A 26,955-nucleotide genomic window follows, 5' to 3' on the forward strand; every position below is an offset into this window, starting at 1 on the left:
AATGTCTTTAACCTACACCACTTCCATAGCATAGAAGCCTTGTGGTGCCAAATAGTGATTACATATAAAAGCTGCTTGTGGAAATCATATCCCTTGGCAAATCCAGTTCATTAGGGTCATGCAACTTACACAAAAAATGTACAGTTTCCTTGGCTTAAAGGATTTTTCAGTCAGCCTAAAACCTTATTCTCATTGAATCTTTTGACTTCCTCTTAGAAATCAGGAATACTTAAAAGAAATCTGCAGGCTGTGTCATCAATATATGATTCAACACAGGAAACAATACGTTTGGGTAGACTGAAAGAAACTCTATTTCTAGCATAAAATAGTACTTCTCCAGACTGTGCTTGGCCAAATATTAATTATTCTCTTTATGTGTTCACATCCCAGACAGTCTGGTGTACCTGTGAGACAGAACTGTCTTGCCTCTGTCTTACTGAGGACAAATGTCACAGACCATTGCCTTAATTTTTGAAGGATTGTGAGCAGAAGGGACTGAGCATGTGGCAAAATTAATAACTGGGTAGCATTCATAATTTTATCCTTACTTATAGATAAATGGGTATGTGAAATGTATTTCCCAGGGTTGTGGTGGTGAAGAAGTCACCACTAAATTCAAGCTGAATTTCACCACTAAAATCAAGCAGAACACCAGCAAACAATAAAGGCACACTCCAACATTCATCAAAGTCAATAGGAAACTTACCTTTTGACTTTAAAGGGCATTGGACTGAACTTTGCAAGACCATATTAAGTGGTGATTAAGTGATTAAGTACTTATTCTTACCATACTGCAGTAATAAAGTTACAAAAATGGCAGGTAGATTTTAATTTAACCCACTGCGTACATTTTTATTATTCTGTGTTTACATAGTTGGTTGTGTCCAGTTGGATTGGGTTACAATTTACCTGATGATTTTTTTACCTGACTGTTGCTGTATGACATGCTCTTTTATAGTCTCGTTTCTCTGTATTTGAAGTCTTCACATAGGCTGATAACAATCCTCACTTAAGTTAATACCCTTGATTTTCTGTGAGAGCAAAGCTAGCAGCTTCTGTGAGTTGTGATGTTGTTGTTTAGTGGACTCTAATTGTAGGGCACAGTTGCTGCCCTGAGGAAGGGGCTGCAGGCACGAGTGTCTCTTCTGCTGAGAGGATTAACAGTGCTACAGATCATGCATCGTCCTTTTTATGGAGCTGGGAAGAGGTCACGCTATCACCACTGCTGCTATGTCTGTTGTTGATCAGTGTTCTTTACCCAGAAAGCACAAATTGCTCCAAGCAATGTACAGTCTAAACTTTAGAGTACTGGCAGGCATTCGTAATTAGGGTTGGGAATTTAAGGGCTGGCTGAAGGTGCAGGAGGGTAAATGTCATCCAGCCTGATATTTGCTATTATTCATTCAACTAACCAATGTTTTGGGAATTTGGTTAGCCACTAATCTTTGACTTCAGAGATCTGTGGACAGTCAACATACTGGGGAGAGCAAACGGTTGTCTTGAAACAGATCAAACAGGGTGGTCTGAAAGCCAGTTAGTACCTAGGTCTCCCACATCTGGAAGATGTAATTTTAATGGCATTGCATCTCAATTGCTTCTTGTGGTAAGTGGGCTGTGTTCAGAGAAACCCACCAACCAGTGCAAGGCAAAGTTGAGAGCTGGCCCATTTGAAGGTTTGATGTGCTTACTTATGGGATTTATTTATTGCCTCAATTTCATCTGTGCTGAATTAATGCTATGTTTTTAAGTAACTAAAATTTAAGAGGAATGTTTTACTATGAAAAGGTAGAGCATTTGCACTTAGGTTTTCTGCTAAATTGGATTTTGGAAGTCAGGACTGAACAGAGCACAATGAGCACTTTGTCCTGGCACAGCAATCTGGATCTAGGCATTGCATGTTGTGACAAATGGTACGAATTTTGTGGTTTGGGCTCCAGCAACAAGAAAAGGTGATCCTTTTGTCCCATCAGCCAAATAATATGGCACCATTCTATCTGGTGTGGAGCCTACAATAAGCAAATAAAGAAACTGAAAAGCTTCTTTTACAAACTGGAAGTGTTGCTGTGCTGAGGATGGGGAACACTGTAAATTTCGCTTTGAGAAACACACTTTTCTTGTACCTGCATGTCTGTAATACTATTTTATAGCCACATTAGTACCTTTACTCAGCCATTCGTTTCACTGATATTGCCAAACAACAAGGGAAGATGGAGTTTTCTGTTCTTTTAATGAGTGGAGCTCACTGGAGGTGATCTCAGTCAAAGTCTAGGATTTTGAAACCCCAGAGATTATGATTATTTGCTCTTTGCTTCTGTGAGAATAATTTACTTTCTATTTTTTTTTAAGAAAATATTTTTATTAAAAACCACTTGATTTATAGGTGGGAAAAATATTCCACAGCTTCCTGTGTCTTGAAGAGTAGGTCCCAAAAGAATAACTTAAAAAAAAATTTTTTTAAACTTCTGACGTTTTCGTTGTAGTGTACTTATTCCTGTTTGACCTGGTGAAAGATAAAGGAAGTACAGAAACCTGTCTGCAGTGTTGAATCTGGTTTAATTGCATATTTAATTAAATTATCTACTTTAATTGAATGTAAAATTGTTGTAGATAGAAACTTGCTTGGTTATATTTATAGGTGAAATATCTGTTTGTCTTGTACAGAAAAGAGTCAAGGATGTCATCTCTCCAATTGTATTTGAAGCTTCATACAGCCTTGGGGAACATGTGATAGAAAGAGGAAAAGAGGACAAGGAACTAACTGCTCTGAAGCCCGTTCTTCGCTGGAAGAGAGGACAGAAGATAGCACAAAGGAATCAGGTCAGATTTGGACTGTGTTATTTCCCAAGAAAGCCTGTGGCTGAACTTAGAGCAGATGTGGCTCTAAAAGTGGGTTGCCAAGCTCTGGGTCGTTTGCACACAGTAGCCTTTTTGTGCAATCTCTGCTGTTTCTGACTTCAGTGCTGCTCTGTGACATGGTAAAGGCTTGTGCCTCCAAGGCTGGACAGCACCAAGTGAGGTCACTTTGTTGTTTCAGGGTGTTTGTGCTGGGAGGGTGTCCTGGTTTTGGGCAAATTTGGGGGAAAACCTCCAGAAGGAGCCCCCAGACAGCAAACCCCACGACTCCTCCCCCCCCACCCCACCGGGTTCGGGAAGAATTTCCTCGGAGAAGAGTGGGAGAAAAAAACCTGTTTATTTAACAAGCAAGACACTCCCCAGCACAGGGAAAAAAGACAACACCAGCTGACAAAAAAACTCTTTCACCGTTCTGAAGGGATGACAAACTCAGTCTCTCTGGCGAGTGGTCGCTCAGTTATCAGTCTCTGGCGCTGGGGATGACTGCTGCAGGTGACAAAGTGTAGCCTCCCGGTGTTTCTTGGGGTTCCCAGGTCCCCGTCCGTTCAGATGGTATCCAGGAGAGGGAGGGGACGGGGTGGAAGAGAAAACAGTCCAGGGAAAAAGTTGGACTGCCTAGCTGAACTAACTAATAAGCAGAAAGCAAGGGCAAAGCGAAGGAAAGAAAAAGGCAGAAGCGAGCAAGCAGGCAAGCAAGCAAGCAAGCAAGCAAGCAAGCAAGCCGAGCTAAAACCTCTCCTAAACATAGACCATGGGGGAGGTGAGCCGGCTGATAACAAGACAAAACAAAGCTTCACTCTCAGACTCAGTCCTGGAAGCACAGGACATAATACCAAACATAATCAGGACACACGATTGGAGATAGAAACACCATAACATCACCCTAGGACATTCCACCCCTTATCTCCATATCGTGAACATACTAAACAGCATGTAAAAACTTCAGCAAGTAGAAATTTCCATCTTTCACTTATTCGGACACATTTCCTTCTGTCTCATGCTGCCTCACCCCACAATCAGATCTCCCTGAGGCACACATCGTGTTGTTCCATCTCTCTGCATTACCCACCATGTACAACCTGGTCCTTGAGCAAAGACAATCCCACGAATGGGTTTGTCTGTACTCGGGGCAGAATTGATCCAAACTGCCTTCCCTAACAAACCTCTGATATGTGCCACTGGGACTTTGTCTCCATCTACTATATTCAGGGACTTAGACTGGGCAGGGCCCGCTCGGTTGGTGGAACCCCGGGTGTTAACTAACCAAGTGGCCTTTGCTAAATGCTGCTCCCAGTTTTTGAATGATCCCCCACCCAATGCTCTCAAGGTGGTTTTTAACAGTCCATTGTACCTTTCCACCTTCCCTGCAGCTGGTGCATGGTAGGGGATATGGTACACCCACTCAATGCCATGTTCCCTAGCCCAAGTGTTGATAAGGCTATTCTTGAAATGAGTCCCATTGTCTGACTCAATCCTCTCAGGGGTGCCATGCCTCCAAAGGACCTGCTTTTCCAGGCCCAGGATGGTGTTACGGGCTGTAGCGTGAGACACAGGGTAGGTCTCCAACCATCCAGTGGTGGCTTCCACCATGGTCAGTACATAGCGCTTGCCCTGGCGGGTTTGAGGCAGTGTGATGTAGTCAATCTGCCAGGCCTCTCCATACTTGTACTTGGACCATCGCCCCCCATACCAGAGGGGCTTCACCCGCTTGGCTTGCTTGATGGCAGCGCATGTCTCACAGTCATGGATAACTTGAGAAATACTGTCCATGGTTAGATCCACCCCTCGGTCTCGTGCCCACTTATATGTGGCATCTCTGCCCTGATGACCTGAGGCATCATGGGCCCATCGAGCCAGGAACAACTCTCCCTTGTGTTCCCAATCAAGGTCTATCTTCGACACCCCTATCTTTGCAGCCTGATCTACCTGCTGATTGTTTTTCTGCTCTTCATTAGCCCTACTTCTGGGAACATGGGCATCTACATGGCGAACCTTCACAGGTAATTTCTCTAACCGGGTAGCGATACCTTTCCACTCTTCGGCAGCCCAAATTGGTTTTCCTCTACGCTGCCAGTTAGCCTCTTTCCATCTCTCCAACCATCCCCACAGAGCATTGGCTACCATCCATGAATCGGTATAAAGGTAAAGCTTTGGCCACTTCTCTCTTTCAGCAATGTCTAAGGCCAGTTGAACCGCTTTGAGTTCAGCAAGTTGACTGGATCCACCCTCTCCTTCAGTGGCCTCTGCTACCCGTCGCGTGGGGCTCCATACGGCTGCTTTCCACCTCCGATTCATCCCCACAATGCGACAGGAACCGTCGGTGAATAGAGCATAGCGTGTTTCCTCTGCTGGCAGTTGGTTATATGGTGGAGCTTCTTCAGCCCGTGTCACTGGTTCTTGTTCCTCATCTGTGACACCAAAACTTTCACCTTCAGGCCAATTTGTAATTACTTCCAAAATCCCAGGGCGATTCAGTTTTCCAATCCGGGTGCGCTGTGTAATGAGGGCAATCCACTTGCTCCATGTAGCACTGGTGGCATGGTGGGTTGAGGGAACCTTTCCTCTGAACATCCACCCCAAAAGACATGAATTCCAACAACATAGCCAATAACTGCTCTATACCAACACAAAAGAATTTGAACCAAATTATTATTATTAGAACAGGGTTTTTTTCCCACTTTCTCGAGCCCCACGTTGGGCGCCAATTTATTTGTCCTGGTTTTGGGCAAATTTGGGGGAAAACCTCCAGAAGGAGCCCCCAGACAGCAAACCCCACGACTCCTCCCCCCCCACCCCACCGGGTTCGGGAAGAATTTCCTCGGAGAAGAGTGGGAGAAAAAAACCTGTTTATTTAACAAGCAAGACACTCCCCAGCACAGGGAAAAAAGACAACACCAGCTGACAAAAAAACTCTTTCACCGTTCTGAAGGGATGACAAACTCAGTCTCTCTGGCGAGTGGTCGCTCAGTTATCAGTCTCTGGCGCTGGGGATGACTGCTGCAGGTGACAAAGTGTAGCCTCCCGGTGTTTCTTGGGGTTCCCAGGTCCCCGTCCGTTCAGATGGTATCCAGGAGAGGGAGGGGACGGGGTGGAAGAGAAAACAGTCCAGGGAAAAAGTTGGACTGCCTAGCTGAACTAACTAATAAGCAGAAAGCAAGGGCAAAGCGAAGGAAAGAAAAAGGCAGAAGCGAGCAAGCAGGCAAGCAAGCAGGCAAGCAAGCAAGCAAGCAAGCAAGCAAGCAAGCCGAGCTAAAACCTCTCCTAAACATAGACCATGGGGGAGGTGAGCCGGCTGATAACAAGACAAAACAAAGCTTCACTCTCAGACTCAGTCCTGGAAGCACAGGACATAATACCAAACATAATCAGGACACACGATTGGAGATAGAAACACCATAACATCACCCTAGGACAGAGGGGAAAGATGAGAAAGGTCCTGCTGCTTCTGGTTCTTCCCTTAATGTTCTTGTGAAAGGCTTGGTCCTGGTCTTCTCTCCAGGGTAAGCCTTTGTTAGTGCAGAAGGGGACATGGGAACTGCCTGAGGGGAGAACAGTGGGCAGAAGAACAAAAAATTTGCCTGACTCAACTCTCCTCTTTTCTTGGGGACTTCACACATCCAGTCATGTTGAAAGGGAAACCTGCTCCTGCTGCTATTATAGGACATGCCATGCTAAAATAGGTTGGTTTTATCCCCTCCCCTCCCCTTCCCTTTCCTCCCCTTTAACACTGGTGTAAACCTGGGTATTACATGAACAAAGCTTCTTGTATCTTTTACTAATGGGCTTAAACTCAAAAGGTCACATCTTGCCCTGCAGGCAAGTCTCAGATCAATGTTCAATACCTAAATGCTGAGATTATAGAGCAGGAACAAAAGTATGTTGGGAATTTCTCTGACTTGTTTTCTTTTGCAATTTGGATGGGAGGGAACCCGTTTAAAAATCCCCCTTTAATTCATTTTCCAGATGTTGTTCACTTAGATTAGTAAGAAAAAGTTTTCGACACTGGGTGTGCTGTCAAGTGTGCTTTCAGCTAAGGAGTGACAAGAGCTTCAGAGGTAGTATGACAGTCGTGTTGACAAAGCCCTGATGAAGTACCCTTGAGGCATGGTGCATGGGGTTCTCAAAGACTGAGTTCATGGGAAAACTGGAATGTAGAATTCTCTTTCAGAAGTCTTGTTATATTGTAAGAAAAATTGCTTTAAAAGGCCAAAAGGGACAGTAAGAGCCAAAATTAATAATAAAGGATTTACATTTTCAAATAATCTAATGATTATGGAGGAGCCTTACATTTTGAAAGTCCAATGCAAGACTCCGGTGTTTTCTGCTTCCGGAAGATATGGCACAGGTGAGATCACGTAGACAAAATCAGTGTTAATGTTAGTACTAATGTCTTTAAATATAGCTAGTTGTGTGTTGTTTTCAAAAGCCCTAGATCTTGCTGATCCAGTAAGAAGTGATTTTCCATTAGTCTTTTTGTTGCCTCCCAAAAAACCTAGTAAGTCTTCTTGCTTCAGGGAAATTATTGTGTGTTTAGAACTGGGTTTGGCTTAGTTCTTTGTAAATTATTTGTACTATAACATTTATTTTTTATACCCACTGTATAAATACAAGCTAACCAAGATGGAGAAAGCTATCCTGCCAAATACAGTGGGGATTTGTTCTTAGTAGTATCCAGTAAAATATCTTAGAGTTCAAAATGTGATAGGCTAGTATTCTGCCTGTTTTAAATACTGTAATAAAATCACCAGCTATTATGTGGATGGAGATACCATTTTGTTTTAGGAAAATATTCTCAGTAGATTTAGTTGTGTCACTGTCTCCAGGACTTTGTGAGTGCCAAAACTGTTTGTTAGTTAAAAGAAGAGAGAGAAAATGTCTACAACCTTCTGTTCCTACTCTGCCACTGACTTGCAGTGAAAATTTGTGCCCAGTGTTGCACTCCTGGGTGAATGAGACTGCATGTTTCTTGGATGAACTTCATTTTTTAAAGCATGGGTCTGTTTTTTGAAAGAGTTGTGTTTGAAAACCTGGTTAAGTAAATAAATTAGCTTGGTTTGCAGGCATGAGAGAGTATAGAAGGATTTTCATGGAGATTATTTATGAACACATCCAGTGATTTTGGTTTGCTGCACAAATAATGCCATTCTGTATTTTAAAACATGCACATCAATCTCATGTTGCAAAGAAATGACATATCTGGACAGGATGAAATGCAGTGTCCACACACACACAGCGTGGTCCAGGTCTGTCAGTGGCGTCTTCTTCAGAGCAGAGATCCCTGCGTTCCTTCTTGAGTCAGGTTGTGTCACTGTCTGCAAGCTGAGCTGTGCCCATGACATTTCTTGGCATTGGAATGACACCTTTATTCTAGCAAACTGTTGAAATAGCTCTTGGCATGATTTTAACCTATGCCAACTACTGCATTGCTAGGCATTGGTCAGGAGTTAGGATGCTCCTGTCCTGGAGACAAGGACAATTCCGTTTACTGGTGCAGCTGAGTAACTTAGTACAGCTGTCAGTAGTTGGGTATGTGGTAATCTGAAGATTAATTGACTTATACCTAGGCATATTGGAAGTCCTTAGGAGACTGCAGGGATCAGTCTAATTGCCATGTTCCATATGAAATAGTTTGCCACAAAACTCCTTCTCTTGGCAGGGCAAGGTCCCGAATTATGTTTTGCATTTTTTCTTGCAGAGATCATGGGCCACCCTTCCTGCCTAATTGCAATTGTTTTCCCTTTGCTTGAAGTGGTATTGCTGAAAGCAATTTATATTCCTCCCTCTGCCGTCCCTTCAGTGGTGTCTCTTTTGCTCTCAATGGGTTTGGTCAGCTGAAATAGTGGAGAAATGACTGCATTTGGCTTAGATGGCTTGACAAGTGGCAATCTTCTGCCTTCAAACCTAGTGCTCTGATGAAGCCTGTGTGGAGCTGAGGGAGCTTGATAGCTAACCCTCATCCCCTGCACCGTGCAGTACAAGCACACAAGTTTCACTCCTCTAGTGCTCCTGCCTTTGTCACGTGTTCACATTGCCACCCAGTTAGGGGTATTGTGGAAATCGTGTATTGTCATTTTAGTCAGCGCATCTGATGAAATCCTGGGACGTTTTTCACTGTAATAATTGCTCTTCTAGTGGGAATTTAAATTAGCCATTTTGTGTTTGGCTCAGCAGCATATATTAATGGACTGTTTCCATGAGTAGCATAGTAAAGCAAGGGGTGCCTTGGAAAGAATTGATCTACATTTCTTTTTCCGTGGTCAGTAGACATGTAAGTAATAGCTTTATTTTTCAGGCACCTTGAAGGTTTAAAATCCAAATAAATTCAGGTCTAAAATCAAGCTCCTGAATCTATATTTAGGCACATTGATGTAATTGGTTTGTAAAGCTATAAACAGAAAATACTTCCTAGAGTGAGAGTTGCTTACAGGTCAGCATTTGAAAATTGGATCATATATCCCAGTTTCTAAATAAGAGCCAAGAACTCAACTTCACCAGATAACATGTTTATAATCAGATAGCATCAATATCTAAAAACTAAAGAATTATTAGAATGACAAGCCCCCTTATTGAATTTTGTGTTACTAGCATGATCTAATTGCTAAGTCATCTCTGCGTATACCATAGAGTTGGTGACAATTTAGTGGAAATCAGTGTAGAGATTGAAGTACTGTATTCTTAACTGCAATTGTTTTGCATAACCGAAGTATTCCTACAGAAGTCCATGGCACAGTTTATGAAATTAAAGGAATGGGTCCTCAGATACCAAAGTCCAGCTCTACCACTTTTTAAGGGATACTATCTGAACTTTTTGTAGACTAATGTGTGAGGAAGTTCTTAAATGTCTGATCTAGAGTGAATCACCGTTCTCTTATCCAGTCCATAAAATGACATGTTTTCAAGGGCTCTTTTGAGAATTATGTTTCTCTCCCTTCTCTTCAAATATTGACCTTCAGCTGTTGCTTTCCCTTTCTGTTAAAGCATAGGCAGAACTCTTGCTAGAATAGTGCTGGCAACCTCTCAAACTCTTGATAGTACATTTTGGCTACAACCTGAAATTTCCATGTGCTTTCCTGAATTTTGGTAGGTTGGATATTGTGAATAGCATTTTTCCCCTTAAATTTATGGAAAGACTTCTAGTATTTTCTATGGGCTGGAGTGGCACAGGAGCTTTTTTATTTTTTATGTTTCCTGTTCTCTTCCCTACTTCCAGAAACATAGATTTGTTTAATTTTAGATGGCTATTGAAAGAAAGTGAAGCAGTTTAGTAAGCCTGGTTTGAAATCACAGACCACCTTCCTCAGAGCACAGAGGTCTGATCTTTAGGCTGAAGCCAAGCTCCTTCTTACTTGTTTTACATCTTACCAGCTTTCAGTAGAGCCCACTACCAGCAAGAAGGAAAAGAAGAATATCTACATGCCCAATACCCAGCAGCTTTATGCTTAGGATGCAGGAACTAGAGATTTATCCCTCTCCTATTTTCTCCTACACTTACCCCTGGCCTCTACCACAAAATGTGGAATTTAGTCCTTATTGCCTCTCTTCAAGAGGCATAATGGACACAAGGATACTTACTCTGAGGCCCTGATCTGACTACCTATGTAAACATATTGCCTTCCTGATCAGCTCTAGATCTCTCTTTACTGTAGGTTCGATTGTGTATATTCACTTTTTATAACGAGTGTACTTTAATGCAAGCTTTTTGACTTACCTTTTGGAGGACATGGGTGCCATCCATCTTTCCTAACCTCTTAGGGAGATATCTGTCACATTACTGGACCTCCCAAGGAGCATATTTTTATTCAGAGAAGTTACCATGTAGAATTTGAAGAAACTCTGTTTGACAAGAAGGTTTGGTGACTTTGTGAGAACTCCTCTGGAACAATTTCCCATAGCTGCTGGGTTCTGTGCAGCAGTGGAGAAAGAGCAGAGAGGAATAGTCAGCCCTGGAAATGCTGGGTTTTGTCTCTGCGTTGCTGTACAGCTGGTGATAGCAGGAAGTCTGACAGAGTCACTGAGAATGAACTTTACACTAGTTTTGTGTTTATACAGTGAAGATGTGTCCTAGAAGCATTGAGGTTATCCTGTTACTGAGAACACAAACACCTATTTTTCTCGTGGAAATGCCAGACATGTGGTAGCCTTGAGATAAGAGATGCAGCTGTGTTTCTCAGGGCAATTTTTGCCCTGATCTCTGTCCCCCACTCCTCAATTTTTCATGTATGTATTTTTTATGTAAGGAAGCCTCCTGGCCATCTCTGATATATATATTCAAATCTGTGAGGTACTTGGTACAATGTTAGTGGAATACAATTAAATTTCATAAAACCACTGTTCAGAATTGCTCCTCTTCACTTTGGGTAACAGTAATGGCAAAAATTATGAGCTGCTTCCACAGTTAGTTTCACCCTACTTCCTTTTTTCAATTGTGGCTAACACGTACAACCTATGGGTTACCTTCTTCAACAATTTTAATGTTTAAAGAGCTCTATAAATCCTCAAAGCTGGTATTGTAAAGCTACAACCACTTTAAAGATTGCTTAGAATTAAAATTAGTGGTGATGTTGTAGTAGGGAATGGACTCCTGCCCTAACAACATGCAGTGTTAAGTTAGGTACAGTTTCTGCTCCAAAGAAATTGCAGCTCAAGTAGACCAAGTAAGGGCACAGTGACAATATATAAGCAGTGTTCACAAATGTTATGATGCCTTAAGGTGTGTTTACTTCATAATTGTTTAGGAGGGATTTAAATAGCCAGGAGTTTGTCAGCCTGAAAGGTAGAAGTGACAAAAGGGTGAGGAAGGAAAGGCTCAAGTTAGCAGAGAAGAAAATGGAGGAAATAGACTGTGAGAAGCTGGAGGCTCGAGACTCTAGAAGACATACAAGAAGGGAAGGTGGAGTAGAGTCTAGGTAGACCAGGGAAATAGTGGAAAATAGCAAAATAAACCAGAGATGTCATTAACCTGGAATTGGGTTGCTGAATCAGTTGTGCCTGCATCCGTGGCTCTTAGGGGTGGACTGGCAATCCAGACCAGCCAGCTGCTTTGAGGTGAGAGAGCTCCCCCCAAACCTGAACAGATTCAAGATCCTCCGCAGAAGCAAACAGTTCACTCCTCCACAGTTACAAATCTTGGAACTTACCACCCTTACTTCTTTATCCCAAACAGGTGTTGTGTAGAAACCTGGGTATCTATGACATAAGGAAATATTCCCAAAGTATTTCAAAGTAGCTTGCTCTGTAGTACATGATATGCTGGAAGACACACATGCTCAGTGATTTAGAAAATGAAGTATTTGTTCATTCTTTCTGAGTAATGGTAACTATAGATTCAGTAAGGAAATTCCAGGATTATTAGATAGTTACTTAAATGTACTTACAGTATTTTATACTTTGAAAAATACAGATAATTTCTTTGATTGCTGTGTTCATTTTGCCAAGATTTCTGCAATTCACACAGAGAAACTGACAGGCTAGAATTTTTTTAGTTTATTATTCTTTTTCCTCTGAGGGTTACCAAGTGGTCTTTCCTATGTGAAACTATTACAGTGGTTTGAGGATTAATTCTGAGAAACTTTTGAAACTATACCACTGAAATGTGCCATGTTGGAGAGGGAAGCCTCGTGCTGGTTCCTGTCTCAGGATTGTTCTTGTCCTTTGGTTGTGATAGTCTTGATTAAGGAGGAAGGGTAAGTTCAGTCCTCGTTTCTAAATCCCCCAAAAATTTCATTTCTGAGATTCTGAGAAAGCAAAAAGTAGGGAAGAAAAATGAAAGAGCAAAGTAAATTGCCTGGATGAGCTGGCCACCTTTATTCTTTTGCAACACAGTAGAACCTACAGCAGAGTTTGTTATCTGTTATCAAACAAAAGAACTAAGAAATAAAACAATACACTTTCAAGACAATATTAGTATAGGAGGTAATATAAGGGCTGGTCTTCATTGGACGCCTCCAGGGACAGATACAGAAAATGGCCACCCCCACACAGGATTAAAACAGTTTTATAGGTTTAACAAATTAGCATAACTAACAAAAACCCCTAATTAGAGACAGAAGTGGTAAGGTAGTTCCGCTTGGTTCAACCCTTTTCTAAATCCTGCCTCTTTAGACAGGAACTAAACTTTGTATATGAAAATGTGTCTTGAAGAGCTGGGTTCAACCTTGGCTCCCAGGAAGAACCAAGATAGGATAGGGGCCCTAAACCCCCCAAATTGGAGCCTCTGGAATGTACTTTGTCCATCTGCCTATCAGGGAAGGAAAAATGTAGGGAAAAGTAATGGAGCTAGCTAGGAACTATATAACTATACAACAATAGAGCTATGAATATATATTAAGGAAAGATAAAAGCAAAAAGGCAAAATTCATTTTGGCATCACAACAATTAACTTCATAAATACTCACTCCATTTGGTGAGCTCAGACAGCATAGGAAAAGGAGAACGAGCTGCCTGCTTAGTCAAGAACCTTCCTGGAAAGCAAAGGACTAGAAGTCTCTATGCCCTCTGGGCTTAAGATTGAAGTGTTTTTCCAGTCCTGATAGAGTTGGGCAGAGCTCTTAAAACATGTACTAACTCAGCATGGTTTGCATTTTTGTGCCTTCTCAGTCTCTCCAGCCCCATCTGACCATTACATGTGTCCTGCACAGATTTTCCCTGTCCCTGCGTTTAAGATTGAAATATATTTACTTTGGTAATAAAAGTCATGAAGCCTGTAGAAAGGAACATTCATATTAAAGGAAGAGATCAGTGGATTCTCAGGTTTCCTTTCTGAACAGTGTTGGCAACATTCATCTTGGGTATTTGATTATTTGGTAGACTGAAGAGCATTATACCTCTGGAAGAATGAGTCCTCCAACCTGAAAAGTCTGGCCTTCTGCTTAGAAAGGTATTGGTCTGTGGTCTAAACAGCAGGGGAAAGTATCCATGATCTTAATGGCATCTAGGTTTCTTCAATGCCAAGAGCATGTTTCTGTTCTCTTCTTTCACTTTCTGGTGGCTGTCTCATTTAGCCATGGCAAACTACTGCCACTTAATTAGTATGCCCATATGTTGTCCCTTCATAGTTCCTTAGCTTTATCAATCTGTTACATTTCCTCAGTATTACCAGAGTTAAAAAGATTGAAAATGTTTCCATTATCTGAGAAGTATCAGTGATGCATAACAGTCTTTGTAATTTTCTACTGCTTGCACGAAGGCAGAAATGTTTCCTGCCATATATAAAATCTAGGGAAAAAGTTTGCTGTATGATTTCTTTACTTGCAATCCTTAGGTCTGAAAATAGTTTAATAAATATTTCATATTCTGATTCATTTTCGTGAAGATGGCTGGGAAGAGAAAGGAGAATGCCAGAAATATTGTATGAGCAGTTACTCTTGTCAGATGAGAAGGGAGAATGGATTGATGAAAACCTCTGAGAGAGAGTCTGGTTTTGTTGAAACTTCTTGTTCAGTTAGAAGATAATAAAACCAGAGATAAGAGATAAGATTTGCCTCATCTTGAATTTCCTTAACATTCACACCATATATCCCTGTATCACAGATTTTGACCTGGTTTTTATTTCGTCCAAGCATGTTCCTTCTTTGAATTTTTTTAATGTTTTAACAGTTCTTTCCTCTATTTTTCACAGACTGTTTTTGAGAGGAACTGTCAATCTGATGACTGTGCTGCTGATTTGAAACTTCAGGGTAAATTATTGCTATCTGGGTGAGTAGGTGAACTTTTATTTTTTCTTGCACACTAGTATGCCATTTATTTTATGTGGAATGGCATTGAAAAGTCAGAATACAAACACAGATGTTTTAGATCCAGACGAGAAAGAAGGTGACAGTGATGTCACCTTTAGTGCAAAAGGTCTTGAGATGTTCACAGAATCTGAACTCTTGTGGTGGTGGCCTCTGGTCACGTAAAGCACAAGACACCTTCATCTTAACAGTCACAATGGAAAAAAATAGAGAAAAAAATAGAATAGCAGAGAGGGGCAAAGAAAGTAAAGATGCATGCTCAAATCAAGTACCAGTGTGGAACACATAATTTTTCAAAATACCATCCATGACATGGTAGGAGTAAAACTGCCTGCAGAAAAGTAGTTTGTTCTGTCACATATAAGGTTAAAAAATCCCTCTGAACATGGCAAATTTTCTTCAAATTACTGTTTTCTGTTTCTCAACTTGTAGTTTTGCAAACTCTTCTAAATACTCCTCCTTTCAAATTCTTCTTGTTGCAACTTGGAGATGAATGTCTGATTTCACTTTCTTCTGGGATAATAAAACTCATCAAACAGACCAGAGGTGAAGTTTATGTTCTGTCTCTTGTGACTGGTGACTTGTGACAAAACAATTGTCTACTGTTTTGCCTGGATGTGTATTCAATTTTAGAAATCAGGCTAAAGGTGAACTTCACATGACTTCTGTTTCCTTTTTATTTTTTTCTCAGTATTTTTAGAGATGGAAATGTTGATATATGAGTTACTTAATTGTGTGCCAGAGATTTTGCTCTTTGATGGAGAATCTGTGAAGTGCTTTACTTTCAGATCAGGAAAGAGTGAAAGGCAAAAAAAACCCAGCACAAACGAAACAACAAAAATAGAATAGTCACAGACATGTTTTATATAAATCTACAGCATGCTGTAACAGTACTTAGAGACAAAACTGAACCAGAGTCAAGTCTGAGAAGTTACAGACAGACTTCTCCAGACACGACTGAAATCCACATGAATTTTTTGAGGGATTGGCTGGGAGCAGGGTTAGGTTTTAGACTACAGAGTCCAAGATTTGGCTGAAGTTAGTCTGGATATTTGACTCAATCTTTGTGGTGAGCAAAATCTGTTGAGAGCCAGATAGGTGTCTGTGTGGATTGGAGAAGCTAGGGAAGGATTTTGTCCCACACTTGGTGAATAAATAGCAAGGGACACATCCTAAAGCTTGTCAGTCAGTGTATACTAATCATTGCAGTAAGAGCTGCAGTTGGGATTGGACCATTAGGCTGTTTGTTTTTACAGCTGTTATTTATGTTATCTTGGCAATTTAAAGGTCACACCTGTCACAAGAGCTTAGGATATTCAAATACAGTTTCTACATTTGTAAACCAAAATATTCAACAAATGCTCTCAAATTTTCTTTACCCAGTGACAATCTGAAGTCCTTTTTGAAATAAACAGGATGTTGTCAAATCTCTTCACTGTATGGGTTTTCTTTAGCTAAAGAGCTCTGTACTACTACCTAATTAAAAGATGGTCAACAGAGAAAAGGTGTAAAGAGTTGGTTTTGGTGGTGGAGAAAGCTGTGATAGTGGTATTCAGCATATTCACAAATTATATGAGAAATAATCTGCTAAAATTGAATAGCAAGATGATAAAATTTGCTAATCCTATTAAACTATTCAGAGCAATGAAAAAAACAAGCAAGAAGGTATGCTTTCATGAAGTATATGATTAATCTGTGGATTTTACTGTTTGGAATACCGTAAATGCTGAGACTGTATATAGTAGTGAAATGGCTAATATAAATTCTGAAAGCTGCAGAAATATATCAGCAAAATGCCACTCTGTACTTGCCTTGTTCTTCCATTGTCCTCTTGCTTTAGATACAGTTGGACACAGGGCTCTGTGCTACATGAACTGGCTGTCCTTACACGCTTTTCTTAAATTTGTAGCATGTCAGATCCAAAAGCTGTTCAGAGTTGGAACTGTACCTTGCTATATATGGCAAGGTATAGTTTTGTTCATCACTACATGTGCTTTCAAATGTGTGCTGGTTACAGCATATATGTGCATGGGAAGTTATCTCAAATTACATTGTCATCAAGAGAATTGTTTGCATTCGGGAACTGCACAAGCTATTGTGATACAGAGTTCACCCATGATGCATTTGAATCATTAGAATTACCCAATTAAAAATGGCATCCAGCTTTGAAGAGATGAAACCCCAACCAGTAACCAAGCACTACACAGCCACTCACTCAGTCTCCCACCAAAAGGATTAGGGGAGAAAATCGGAAGGGTAAAAGCTAGAAAACTTGTGCATTGAGATCAAGACAGTTTCTTACAGGAAGCAAAATCTTTGCACACCAACAAAGAAAACTAAGGAATTAAATCACCACTTCCCATGGGCAGGCAGATGTGCAACCATCACATATAATGTTGAGTTGGGAAGACCAATGCTGTCACTCCAAATATCTCCCCTTCCTCCTTCTTCCCCATAATTTATATACAGAGCATAATGTTATATGGAATCATCAGTTGGGGTCACCTGTCCTGGCTGTGTCTCCTCCCAACTTCCCATGCCACCCCCAGCTTCCTTGCCAGTGTGGCAGTATGAAAAGCAGAAAAGGCCTTGGCTCTGGTTCAGACCAGAGATTTGGAAAAACCTTGTGTAGGCAGTTCATGCTGCTCAGGAATGAGATGTGCTGAGATGGTGTGCTCTGCCACCCTGGGTTTTAGGACTAATTTGGAGGTCTAGGTCCCTGCTGACCTCATTTGTTGATGATGATGCTGCTGTGTTCAGGAGGAACAGAATGGATTTTCTGACCTTTAGAAATCCCTTCCAACCAGCTTTTCTTTGGTGTTCTGACTTGAGGTAAATCCTCTCTGTACCCTAAGCAAAATTGCTTCAACAAAAATCAGCCTTTCTTCAGCACAGAAACATCTGAGTAGGGATGGTTGTGGACATGCTCCAGCACTGTGGCTGGAAACTTGCTGGTGGGACTCCATGCCTCTCACTGAATGCCACCTCTGCCAGCAAGAACGTGCAGCTTCACAAGAGGGGAGGACTGGACCTGGCAAAGCAAACTGAGGATTGAACTCTCTGTGGCAGACATTATGAGCTAGCACGTAGAAACAGCGACAGTGGTGTGTGCTAGTATTGCTACAAGTGTTCTTTCTAGTGGTTAGCCTGGACTTTTTCATAGGAGTATGAGTGTTGCTAGTCTAAAACTACAGATGGCAATTAAGAAAGAGGAAAATGTAGCTGTGGGGTGTGCTGGGGACTTGATGAAGGCAGCATTAGGAGAAACTGAAGGAGCAGAAGAGAGGCATTTCATCTTTCCAGTCATGACTGTTCTCAAATCCGTTTTTCTTAAAGAAGAAATACATGAAGTTTTGGCAGCATGGCACAGAAACATGACTCATTACCTCCCCTGCAAAAGCTATCCCGTGTTGAGTCTTGCAGCTGTCCTTGGAGATGGCAAAATCTGACCTTATCCATGCAGTTATACCCGGAGGATAGTGGTGTTGGTGATTTATAAATGAAGTGACTTAGAAGTGTCTTAGTGTAAAGAATATATGTATGTATTCTGTATGGGTAACTTTAGTGACACAACCTGAAACTGTAAGAGAAATAGGAATAGAATATTTTGCAATAAACTTTATTTTTTTGACCATAACTTGGTCCAGGTTTCTTCTCCAGCAATTCACTACTGAAAACCAAAATGTTATATTAATTATTATTGGCAGATACTTTTTAGTGTTAAAAATATATTTATTACTTATCATTTTACTTTAATGCACCACTGTTCTCTCGGCACAGTAAATATCTTTTCTATCATATTTCTGCAGCACCTAGCACATTTTTATTGTTTATTATTATTTATTTATTGACCCTCCCATAGATACTTATTTAGAAGCTCAGCTGCATCTGTTTCCTCAATATGTCCTGAGGTATACTCTGAAGTAGGTATTTTGCAGAAGTTTTTATCTCCCTAGCCTTTAAAATCTCATATCCATTCATTTGGTGCTTCATGTGGGAGAAAGGCTCTCTGGTCTTTTAATAAGAACCTGAAATTGCTGAGGGAGGTCTTGTTTGACATTCCAATGCAGTTTCAGCTCCTGACCTGATGCCTATCCATCTGTTATCCGTGCAGACTGGTTCTGCAAAGGCAGTGGTAGTTATCAAGCCTTTTTAGGATGTAACAGGAGCCAGGTGAAAAGTGTGAAGACATTTGAGGAACAATGAGGGTGTTTGAAAGAACAGACTTTCTTCCAGCTATAATAAACAAGATAGCTAAAAAGACCAGGGCAGAAGGGATGGTTGCTTCCATGCAAGGTACAGCTGAGAAGGAAATGCTGTATGGCTATGTAAATACCCTGACAACCCGTGTGTTGCAATGAACAGAGCAGCTTTACCAAAAACAAACAGTACAAGAAGAAAGAGAGATGATGTTGTGAATGTCATGTAGCTGCTGTGTTCCAGCACAGGCTGTGTGTATGATATGTAAGCATATGACTATGAGCCCCCTTGGATAGAAAATGCTGTAATAAATATTACTATTCCTAAGAAGAGGTTCCAAGAGGATGTCTGTCTTTCATTCAGACCTTATTTGACATGAGGTTACTTTTTATCTGTCATTAGAACAGAATTGCTTATCCATCCAAGTGCTTCTGAATGACGTTTGGCTATTAGGAAGAAACAGCTTGCTTTTATGTGTTGGTTTAGAGCATCTTCAAAGGCCATCATTCATTGAGCTTAAATTTATGTTCTTCTCCTACAGACTGGCTGGGGTGGGTTCCTGTATATACTGCTTAAAACTGGTGGGTTTTTTTGGAAATGTGAAATTGGAAGCAAAAGTCATAGGAAGCCAAAGGAGTGACAGGTGCATTTTGCAGAAATTTTCAACTTTTTCCAAATTATGAGTTTAATTGAGTTGAAGTGAAGACTTTCAAAAGTTCTCTTATGAAATGGAATTTTTGTAAAATGTCCTTTTCCAATTGAAAGGTCAAGTTTGTGGGTTGGACTATTTCTCCTTCCATTCGTTACTCTGAAATTAGCCAGAGAAGGGACAAAATTCCAGTCTGTCAAATCTTTCCTCGAGTTTAAAATGTTTCCATTTTAATGAAATAGTAATTTATGAAGAAAAAGTATTTTCCAGTATTATCTGGTCAGTTTCTCAGAAGATTGATTTTGCCTTTTTTCCATATAAATTCCTTCTCTGACTTATTAAAGGATTAACGGTTTTTATGCCAACACTTCTTTTGTTTCTGTGACCTCTTTTGTCTTATGCATGGCTCTGTATATGATAAGCAGGTAAATAACTTGATATGATGTTTTAGGATGTAATATTGAAGTACTTAAGCCTTTCTGAAAACAGAGGAGTGTGTGCATCACTTCCAGACTTTGAGCTTACAACTCTGAAGTTTATAAGCATATTATTTGTAGTATTGAGGAATGAATAATTTTGCATAGGAACTCTCTATGCAACTGCAAAACTAACTGTTTGCCAGTGCTGTGTATATATGCAAGGATGAATATGCTCATGGACCTATTAAGATCAGCAGAAGGATGCCGTCTGGTTCAGTAGTCACATTATCAGATACTAGGAACCTGATTTGAAAAATGAACTTCAGAAGTTTCACATTGACTTGTCAAATTATTACAGAACCTGATCTGAAAGAATCCAAAAATAAAAATATGTTATGACAGCCTTGTCCAATTTGCTTTTCACCAGCACAAAGTGTAACTGCATAGAACATGAATTAGTGTTGTAACAGTGCAGAAAATCGGTGTGTTCTGAAGGAAGGAGCTATAACACAAAATGTTGGGCAGAAAGTTCAAAGCTTTTTGAATATATCTCATTAATATAGTAATGTTTACTAAAAAAGTTAGTAAATATTTTCACTGATCATTTTTCTGACTTTTGCAAAGCCACAAAGAAAAGTTGCAAGCCTGTGGTTTAATGTGGGAAGCAAAGCCCTTTGATAAATTTGACCAGGGTCACACCTCAGCACTTAGCTTCCTTTGATCATACAATGGAAATTTGTCTCCAGAGTAGCCCCATGTTTCATAGTGTCCCCATTGAGGTTTTATGCCCCTAAAGTGCATCTTAACAAAAGAGTCGTGATGAGGAAACACAATATCCTTTTTTTGTGGAGCTTAATTATTTGCTCTGGTAATATCTGTTTTCCCTTCCTCTTCATTCATAGCAGATGAAGAATTTGTTTTCACGTATTTTATCTTTCATTGAATAAACACTTTTTTAAACAATATTTCTGACATTCTGCTTACCCTAGACAATCTACCCTAAATAACAGAGCTCCTCAGATGAAAGTAATATCTGCCTTACAAAAAAAACAACCAAATTGAAATTAGTAAATATTATGGTTCAGCATTTCTAGTGCTAGAGAAGTGGTCTTGACAGTCAAGGCCCTATGTGTATAAAGCTGTGTAAGCCAGTATGGATAGTCCCAACTCTCAGAGCACAAATACAAAGCCATGACTGCAGTCATGTGCTGCCCACTGGTTATTAGGTAATACCCTAGCTCAAGATCTTTTAAACTAATAAAAATGTTCTAAGGAGAAAAAAAATGATGAAACATTGGGAAAATGGATACAAGTAGATTGCTTCCTTTTTTCTCAAAAAGTCATACCAAGTCTTGTGCTGTAATTTAAGAGCTTTCATAAATTATAGCATAGTTTAATGTTATTTAAAAGTGATTTGCTGCACTGCAAAGGGTGCAATGAAAAACTACTTACTAACATTTAATGTATATTTGTAATTCTGTTTGGAATTTAGCTTTTTTTAGTGAAGCTATGAAGCAGAATTCTGATTTCTAATTTATTTATCTTTTACCTGCAGACAGTTGTTAGTGGATTGAATGCTGAGTTTGTGAGGCATATGGAAAACTCTGTTGTAACTCATCCGGGGCTGGATTTGCAGTTTCCTGAAAGGGCAGAGCTCATAATTAATCAGGATGTAGTGCAAATTGCAGTGGGAGCATAATTTCAAAGTATAAGTGAATGTTTTCTGTTGTCAAGGATGAATGGAGATGAAGAAATGGTTTCTCAGTTCCCATCTGGTTCGCTGTGCTCAGAGCTTCATAAATCTCTCCCAAAATAAATAAACCCAGCTTGATAACAGTGGACAGTCCTCTTCCTTTTGAAAATAGAGTGATGGAACCCATATGGATGGTAATAGAACTATCAAGTGATGAGTTAACAAACCTGAGTAGTCCACATATCTAGTACAAGAATACAGATTCCCAGTCTCTATTTTCTAGTAACAGGTCACTGATGATCAGTCAAGAATATTGTACAAGCCAGTCTTGTCCCTTCTTCAACACTGGTTTTGTTTTGAAATAATTGTTTAACTGTATCTACTGGATTAGGATTTTGTTGTTATTTTCAACTAGACCCTAAAGAGATGTTCTTTCATATAATTTGAATTCATTGCTGGGCTACTGTGTAACCTGGCCCTCCTTGTGAACATCCCAACATCAGTATTTTATGGGCCTAAGATAATTAAAGTCACTGTTGCTGTAGCAACCAAAGCATAAAGCTAACAAAACAAAAGCTTAACTTCAGGAAGCGCTGCCATATATCAGCTGCCTCAAGAGGTGGAAATTCTTGATGATGTACAGACCACAATGAGAAGCAGATGCACTTCTGTTTTGCATTTGTAGTATATAGCTTAACTGGTACAGATGTGCACATGTATGTACATATACATACAGGTATACATTGTCTTTTGTGGTCTTGAAATTATTTATGTCTTGAAATTGCAAAATCTGGTAAGCCTGAGGTTCTTCATCAGTCACCAGGTAAATCCTCTTGCTGGTTTTGTGTGAGCTGCAGAGGAAATGTGGTGATATGGGGATATGTTACTTATCATGTTTGACATTTAGACATAGCTTACTCTTAGAGTATAACACCTGCTACTGCAAAACAATTGCCTTAAGTAACAAAGATGTAATGTTTCTAATGTTTTCTCTCTGTTTAACTGCCTTTTATTGACCTCTGAAAGTGATTGATGGGTAGGGCACTGATCTTCTCTCATCAGTGCTTTGCTGAATATGGTTTCTAAATTGCATATTGCATCCCAAATCCCAGAAGTAGGACAAGCAATTGAAGCTATCTAGTAGCAGGATATCTATTTCTAAAGGCATAATTGTTATGGTAAACACATAGGTTTGCATGATGACTTCATTAATTAAATTTAATTTAAATTTAAATTATCTAATTTCTAGAAACAGTATGGTATTAAGTGCTATTGATTCAGTTTCAAATTTCAGATCTATGGTCAAGAATCATGTAGTTTAACAGAGCTCTTCAAATATTTTAACAAGTAGGGAAAATATAGAGTTGTTTTTTTTCATGTCAGGCTGATGTCTGCAGCTTTACCTACATGCCTGACACCGTATATCTGTTGCATTTCTTTTCTGCCACTAATAACTAGTTTTTGTTTGCATTGCAACATTAGGATGCTGTCTTTCACACACATGGAGGGATAAATTTGTCCCAGAAGCACAGTAACATTGATTTCAAGGGTAGTTTATAAAGATGGTAGTTTGTTAGATTAGATTAGATTAGATTAGATTAGATTAGATTAGATTAGATTAGATTAGAGCTTCTCTAGGTATTGTACCTCATCCTGCTTTCCTGTCAGAGTTTCATAAACCAGTGCAACTTGATTCAAGTCAAAAGCTTCTCCCTGGAGTAAACATTGTGTGAAAACAGAGGCAGCTCTTTCCCTATTGATTTTTCAATTCTGTTTATAAAGAGTTGTGAATGTCTGGGTGTAGTTGAAATTACTGATAATAATAAAAGGCCATCAGATTTCTGTAGGGTGAAAAGGGGTGTTTTTATGCAGATGTTACTCCTTGTTCTGTCCATTTTATTTCAAAGTTTGAAGGCACACATGGCTGGGATTTATATCTGTTCTGTACTTCAGAGGTAGAAACTACACTTGGGGAAAAGAGGACAATTTCCAGAGAAGCATTGAATGTATGTTAACTAGCCATAATTAGGAATTACTGGTTTTTTTCTATACTATAATAAAGAGTGATGTATGTATGATATGTGTCTTCCCCCACCTCCATCCAATTCCCCTGCCCTCTCCATATCTTGTTTACTACTCAAATGCATTAATTTTTAACATTAAAGTGTAGGAAAGATGGAAAAGGTAAGGCTGTGTGCCATGTTCCTGAATTGCAATATATATGGGAACTGAAGCACTAGAGACAGCAGCCCTGTGCCAAAAAGCAGTTCTATGGCCATAGCCCCAGGCTCAGCACAGCAAGCACTTTTTTTCATGTGGGACATTTAGTTCCTTCCTAAGAGGGAACATTGCTATTCAGTCTCCATCGAGAGCAGTATTGTTGTGGTACTACTCTTAACCTGTGCTCTTCTGACACAGAATCTTGGCTGATCACTCCTTGAATTCTCAATTATATTTTTTCTATCACCTCATGTTATGTACTACTCAGGGCACACTGCAAACTCTCTGCTTGAGAACTAGATTGAGAAATACAGAGAAAGGTCATGAAGGAAATGATCTGATGGCCTCAGTGCTAGTTTGCCACAGCTGGTTAATGTACCTCAGATAGGCTCTGGTCATCAGCTGTGTGAGGTCCCTTTGTGCCTTTGCTGGCATAGACTTCAGCTTGAGAAAGGAAAGGCAGAAGTTCAGTCAGTGCAGAATAAGCCACGGTATCTTGAATGTTTGGCCCATTCCTTAGTCTAAATTGGCTGTGAACTTTCCAGAGAGAATTGCAATGAATGCACATGGGATGAGAAGACAATCATCATCTCAAATATTATGGTTTAACATTTCTAGTGCTAGAGAAGTGGTCTTGACAGTCAAGGCCCTATGTGTGTAACCAAGCAGTGTAAAATCCAATAACTTTACTCCCTGGCAGGTTGTTTAAAATTTTTATTTGGTTTATATTTGTTTCTGGGGCTGTTATCTCAGTTTTGCACTGAGATATCAAATGAAGTCTCAGATCAACTGAGGGTTTCAGTTTTTCAGTGGCCTTTGAGGTTTAAGTATTTGCAAAATCTCCTCTTGAAGTTCAGCTAACCCTGAAGCCTGCAATTAAGCCAACAGAAGAAAGGTATTCAGGATTGATGTAAAGAGACTGCAGAGACAAAATTAATATTTAATTATTCTAGTAACTACAAAGACCAACTGCAGTGCTGGTTGGTGAAGGTAGAAATCTGTTTGGATCTGTCACAGCACCACTGTTTGTTGATTGACACCTTTTATTGATTTAAAAGGAAAAGGTGGAGTTGTTTAATTTCATCTAATGGAGTTAGAGGACAGATTGAACTTCAGTTGTTTGAAACATTTTTATCCATTTGCAGTCTAATTGACCATAGTTGTAACTTCCACTGTCTATTGAGCAGTAATGGTGATTTATCCATGTAGTTATGCTAATTTGCTGTAAGAAAAGAAACGTTCCTAATACAAAAGGAAAAGTCAGTGACCCAGATAATAGGGTAAGTGTGACCTGTCACATTCCTTGCCCTATGTATGATCTGCACAGACTGAGAGTAAGTGCTGAATGCCTTCTCACTTTTTAAAAAAATTCACCCTGGTGAAATAGAGAAACAAAATACAAAATAGAGAAAATGTCCCTGCACATCATTTGGAATGCAGATTATGTGCCCACTGATCCATGTTAATAAAAAGCAGCATCTTGAGGGGTGGAGAAATGAAGATTGCAGATCTTTTCAGTTTGTCTTCCTCAGATGGTCTTCCCTCACTGACAATAATGCAATGATGTGGTGTGGACATTAACAATTAGAGCATTAAAGTATGCAAAAAAGATATTTGCTTTATCTTGGAATTTGCTTTCCTTTTCTTAATCACTTAAAAGGTAAATTAAATATCTCTACGTTTGATGTGTACTGCCATTGTCAGTGAATTTAAAACTATGGCAGAAATTTGGAGCCTGATTTTTAGAATTGCTTGTTGCTTGCAGATTTGGGTCATGTGAATGAAAGCTGGAAGTACTTAGTACTTCTGAATTTAAAACTTTTTTTCTTTCCATGCAAACATTGATAACTTGACATCCTTCAGGCATCTGTATGTATGTGTGTACAAATGTGTTTGCCTATATACAAAAAAACCATACATCTACAGACTACCCAGAACTTTTACTCAGTTCATTTTTTGGAATGTAACAAGATTATAGTATTCTGTCCAATTAACTGATTATTTCTTGATATTTTCCCACTTCTTTTCTTTCTTTACTTTTCTTTTTCCTTTTGGAGTTTTTTTGTTCGATTAGTTGTTTTTTCTGGTTTTGTTTCGTTGGGGTTTTTATTTGTTCGTTTTGTTTTTGTTTTTCATTTGTTTGTGGTTTTGTTTGTTTGTTTTAGCCTTTCTTTAAGTGAGCAAGGTTATAAGGATCATGTCGAGAATGTTGGCAGCTGTGTAGTTCTCATCTATGAAAATATAAACAAAAAGTTATTGCTTGATGATGTTTCTTAAATTGTTTGACAAACCTTGTTGAGACCAAGGGATGGCTCTGGTTTTCCTTTTTTCTGAAGGGTGACAACAAATTCTTTAGCTGGCATATTTTGACTTGGCAGCTAGGGTGGTTAACGTGTGGCAGGTGCTGGAGGAGGATGGCACCCGGCTGGCAACAGAGCAACACAGCAGGCTTCTGTACTCGTGACATTACTCTCTCAAGCAGCCAACAGGCTTGGTAACTCCCTTCTAAATGGGGAGATTCCTAATCCTCCTCTCACTGCAAGGGAACCTGATTAATTCCAGACGTACACAAATTCAATGACTCAGAAACCTGCTCTTTTAAAATGGGACTTACAGCCTTTCAGGAGGAGAGCTGAACTCACTTGCCAGCCTAAAATCAGTTTGAAGTTTATTAGTGTGTGAATTTTTTATAGGAGTATCTACAATGTGCTTTTAAAAGTGGATTTTCTTTCTCTGTTGAGAAAAAGGTCGTTTTGATGTGATATGTGTTGAACCACAGAGTGGTAGCTTTAGAAAGGAGTGACACAAACCACTGGTGTTAATTTTTGAATTTTTTTTGGTGGGGTTTAGTTTTGAGTATGATTTTATTATGAGAATTTTTAGGTATTCGTTAGAAAGGAAAATATTCTCAATTGTCTTCACTTTATGTTAAATCTCAAAGTTTTGCTACTACCAATTCAGAGAACATTCTGTAGCATTCATTGCATTTAATATCAACTCTACTTAAATAAAAAGCTTGTAATGTTTCTTTGCTTACTGGAGCAATACTGCCAGATTCTGCTAATGAGTATAACAGATACTGATTAAATTTTGATGCAATTGCAAGAAGTGAGATTATAAAGTTCGTAAAAAATAATTCACAGTATTAAATGGTTGGGGTTTCTTTTTTGCTTCCAAGTATACATTTTG

At 39.6% G+C, this 26,955-nt stretch overlaps 1 protein-coding gene across 1 annotated transcript in view; it reads left to right on the forward strand.

Annotated features, from left to right (window-relative positions):
• ITGA9 (integrin subunit alpha 9) overlaps positions 1-26,955 on the forward strand; it is a 215,252-nt gene that overhangs the window by 105,562 nt on the left and 82,735 nt on the right. Inside the window, exons 16-17 of the mRNA XM_014877065.2 lie at positions 2,662-2,817; positions 14,471-14,547. Of these exons, the coding sequence (XP_014732551.2) occupies positions 2,662-2,817; positions 14,471-14,547 (233 nt within the window). The remainder of the gene's footprint in view (positions 1-2,661; positions 2,818-14,470; positions 14,548-26,955) is intronic.

This window comes from Sturnus vulgaris, chromosome 1, assembly GCF_052056855.1.
Source record: "Sturnus vulgaris isolate bStuVul1 chromosome 1, bStuVul1.hap1, whole genome shotgun sequence".
NCBI lineage: Eukaryota > Metazoa > Chordata > Aves > Passeriformes > Sturnidae > Sturnus > Sturnus vulgaris.